The sequence below is a fragment of the Acanthamoeba castellanii genome (genome assembly GCF_000313135.1).
Source record: "Acanthamoeba castellanii str. Neff unplaced genomic scaffold scf7180000084580, whole genome shotgun sequence".
Taxonomy (NCBI): Eukaryota; Discosea; order Longamoebia; family Acanthamoebidae; genus Acanthamoeba; species Acanthamoeba castellanii.
In genome coordinates, this window is record NW_004457416.1 from 73,232 (window position 1) to 76,322 (window position 3,091).

The 3,091-nt window shown below is 62.6% G+C and overlaps 1 protein-coding gene across 1 annotated transcript; it reads left to right on the forward strand.

Annotated features, from left to right (window-relative positions):
* Positions 1 to 14: 14 nt before the first annotated feature.
* On the forward strand, positions 15 to 3,011 carry ACA1_047930 (uncharacterized protein; the record flags this gene model as incomplete). The annotated part of the gene is given in 8 exon segments (XM_004338357.1): positions 15 to 358; positions 511 to 761; positions 938 to 1,075; positions 1,175 to 1,509; positions 1,637 to 1,726; positions 1,743 to 2,054; positions 2,214 to 2,316; positions 2,425 to 3,011. Coding segments are annotated over 8 exon segments (2,160 nt in total), but the record flags the coding sequence as incomplete, so codon positions are not given.
* Between the last annotated feature and the right edge of the window lie 80 nt (positions 3,012 to 3,091).

Here is a 3,091-nt window from a genome sequence, read left to right on the forward strand (position 1 = left end):
ACAACAACGACCAAATGACACACGACCCGGGTTACACACCACAGCTGGCGGTGGCGTGGATGGTCGATCGGAGCACGGTCTCGTGGGCGCTCTTCCGGCAGACGTCGCAGTCGTCGGCGGCCATGCTGTCGGACGTGCCGCACTCGCTGGTCTCGCTGCGGCAGCCGCACGCCGTGGCGGTCAATCTGGGCGACTACGAGGGCTCGGGCCTGGCCGAGCTGGCGCTGGGCATCGTCGACGACAACGAGGTCACGCTCTACCTCTACGCCATCGACCAGCTCACGGTGGCCTTGAACATGACGCTCCAGAAGACGCTGCTCATCGCCGAGGCGCCCTGGTGGGACACTGCCCAATACAAGTACGCCCATCCACCATTTCACCCATTCACCCACCCACCCATCCACCCACCCCCACCCACCACGACCACCACCACACGGCCGCCGTCGCTGATGTCACACTCACTACACACGCAACACGACACACGGTACACGGCACACACTTGGCACACAGCTTGCGGATGGTGTCGGGCGACATGAACAACGACGGCGACGATGAGATCGTGGTGGCGTTCACCAGCGCGACGGCGGGCAGCGGCAGCCAAGCCGAGGTGTTCCGCGTGGACAGCGCGACGTGCTTCCGGCTGGAGTGTCTCGACCTGGTGGGCAACTTTGCCTTCACGCTGCCCAGCGGACCCACGGTCCCGGATGATTCCACCCTGGCGATGACCACCACGAGGAGTCCCGAGATCAAGCTGGCTATTGGTACCCCTCTCTCTCTCTCTCTCTCTTTCTCTTTTTCTGTGCTCTATGGCTCTCTCCGTGCTTCGGTTGTGAGGAGGGCCTGCTGGTCTGCTCCCTTTGGCACACGGCCCACGGCCCACGGCCCACCACCACCACCACCACCACCACCAATAACATAACGATGGCTCATGAACCAGGCAACGTGGACGAGAGCTACGCCAACGAGCTGCTGGTGGCGTTTGAGTACTCGTCCACGATGACCTCGGAGGTGCACAAGGTTATGCTGACCAGCCTCACGGCGCAGCCCGACCCCGATCGGCCCTTCCTTCTCAACGGTTCGTTGAGCTTACCTTCGCTCTCTCTCTCTCGCTCTCTCTCTCATCCATGGCAGATATTTGAGAAAAATTGACACGCAAACACACACACACACGCAGGGCGGCAGTGCTACGCGGGGCCGGCCTACCAGCGGGGCGAGGATGTGGAGGCCGGCACGGTCAACAACATGGCGCTGAGCGTGGGCAACCTGTATGGCCTGGGCTACCGCGTGGGCCAGTCGATCAAGGTGCGCTTCGAGAGCGTGCCGGAGCTCATCGCCGTCATCAACGCGCCGCCCACGCACTTTGACATCGTCGACGGCAAGGAGGTGGTGGTCAACCCGATGACCTTCAACGGCTTCGGCTCCTTCACGCGGCTCTCCAACGCCGAGGGCGTCACGTCGTCGTTCGAGATCTCGCGCGACCTCGTCCACGTCAACGGCCAAACCGCTGGAGTGCGTTTGGCCCCACCACCTCCACTCTTACTTAATCTTAGCTGACCTAACCCAACCACGTGGTGGTGGTGGTGGTGGTGGTGGTGGTGGTGGTGGTGGTGGTGGTGGTGGTGCTACTGCTGGCCAGGTGAGCGTGCGGGCCAAGGTGGTGGCTGTGGCGGCCAACGTGGCCGAGCAAGCTCAGGGGATGAAGAAGCGGGCGGAGGCAGCTGGGCCGGTCGACGATGGAGCAGATCTCGGTGTCGCGCGACCTGGTGGCGTCGGGCGACGACGTGGTGCTGTACATGTCTACGACGCGCGACCTGTGGAAGTTCCCCATCGTGGACCAGAACGGCGCGCAGGTCGGGTCGCTGGACATCTGGGCGTCGTCGAGCTGCGGCGAGGACTGCGTGCAGAAGGGCGACGGGCGCGACCTGTGGTGGTTCACGCCCGACCACGAGCCCTTCAACGTGCTCACCTACTCGTCGCGCGCGCCCGAAGACTTCAACCCGGCCAACCGCATCATGGTGGGCGAGAAGGTCACCCTCGGCCCCAACGAGCACCAGGTCCCGCCTCTCTCTCCTCTCTCCTCTCTCTCAGCACTCTTACTAATCCGCTCTTCCTGCATGCCCTCTCCTTTCTTTCTTTCTTTCTTTCTTCTTCTTCTTCACACTCACTCTCGTGTGGAATGTACACAACAACAACGACAGCAATCGGTGGCACAGAGCACGGGCAAATCAGAAAGAAAGGTCGGGGGCGAACACAACTCGACCACGCACGACGAGAGCTTTTCGTTGGGCGTGAATGTCGACCTGCACACCAAGGTAGGTCGGCAGTCTGACTGCCTTGCGCCCCACCCACCCACGCACGCACCCGAAAATTGGCTTTTATTGGCGTGTCTATACATTGCCGATCCTGGTGCAACGCGCTGACCAGTGTGCTGTCATCAAATCCACATCACATCGCAGTTCATGGCGTCGTTCATGGGCGTGGGCATGATCTTCTCGACGCCCGACCTCATCAACATCCACGCTCAAGGCCATGGCTCGAAGGACAGGAGCGACGACGACGAGGCATCGCAAACGCGAACGGCCGAGATCGAGCGCGACGTGTCGGTGGTGTGCCACGTGGAGCCCATCAACCCGGAGTTCGCGTACCGCGTGCAGCCCTTCGTGTGGATGGCGCGCGCACCGGACGGGCACGGGTACCTCAAGGTGGCCTACACGGCCGAGCCGGGCTACTACCCGGGCGTGTCGACGTGGTGGGAGCGCACCTACAGCAAGCCCGACCCGGCGTTCAACCTGCCCTGGTGGTGGACCACGTTCAAGCGCGACCGCACGATGCTGACCAAGGAGATGGTGGCAACGCCGGCGGTGCCGCGCGAGGAGGGCGAGGTGGTCGAGGTGGCGGTGACGGTGCGCAACAAGGCGCTCGTGGACGCGCGCAACGTGAAAGTGGCGCTGTGGCGCGGGAGTCCCGACAACTGCCTCGACGAGGCGTGCCTGCTCGACGACAACGCCCTCAGTACGTTTGCGTGCACACCCACATGTTTTTTTTATTATTGCCATATTGCTACACACACACGCACACGCACACGCACACG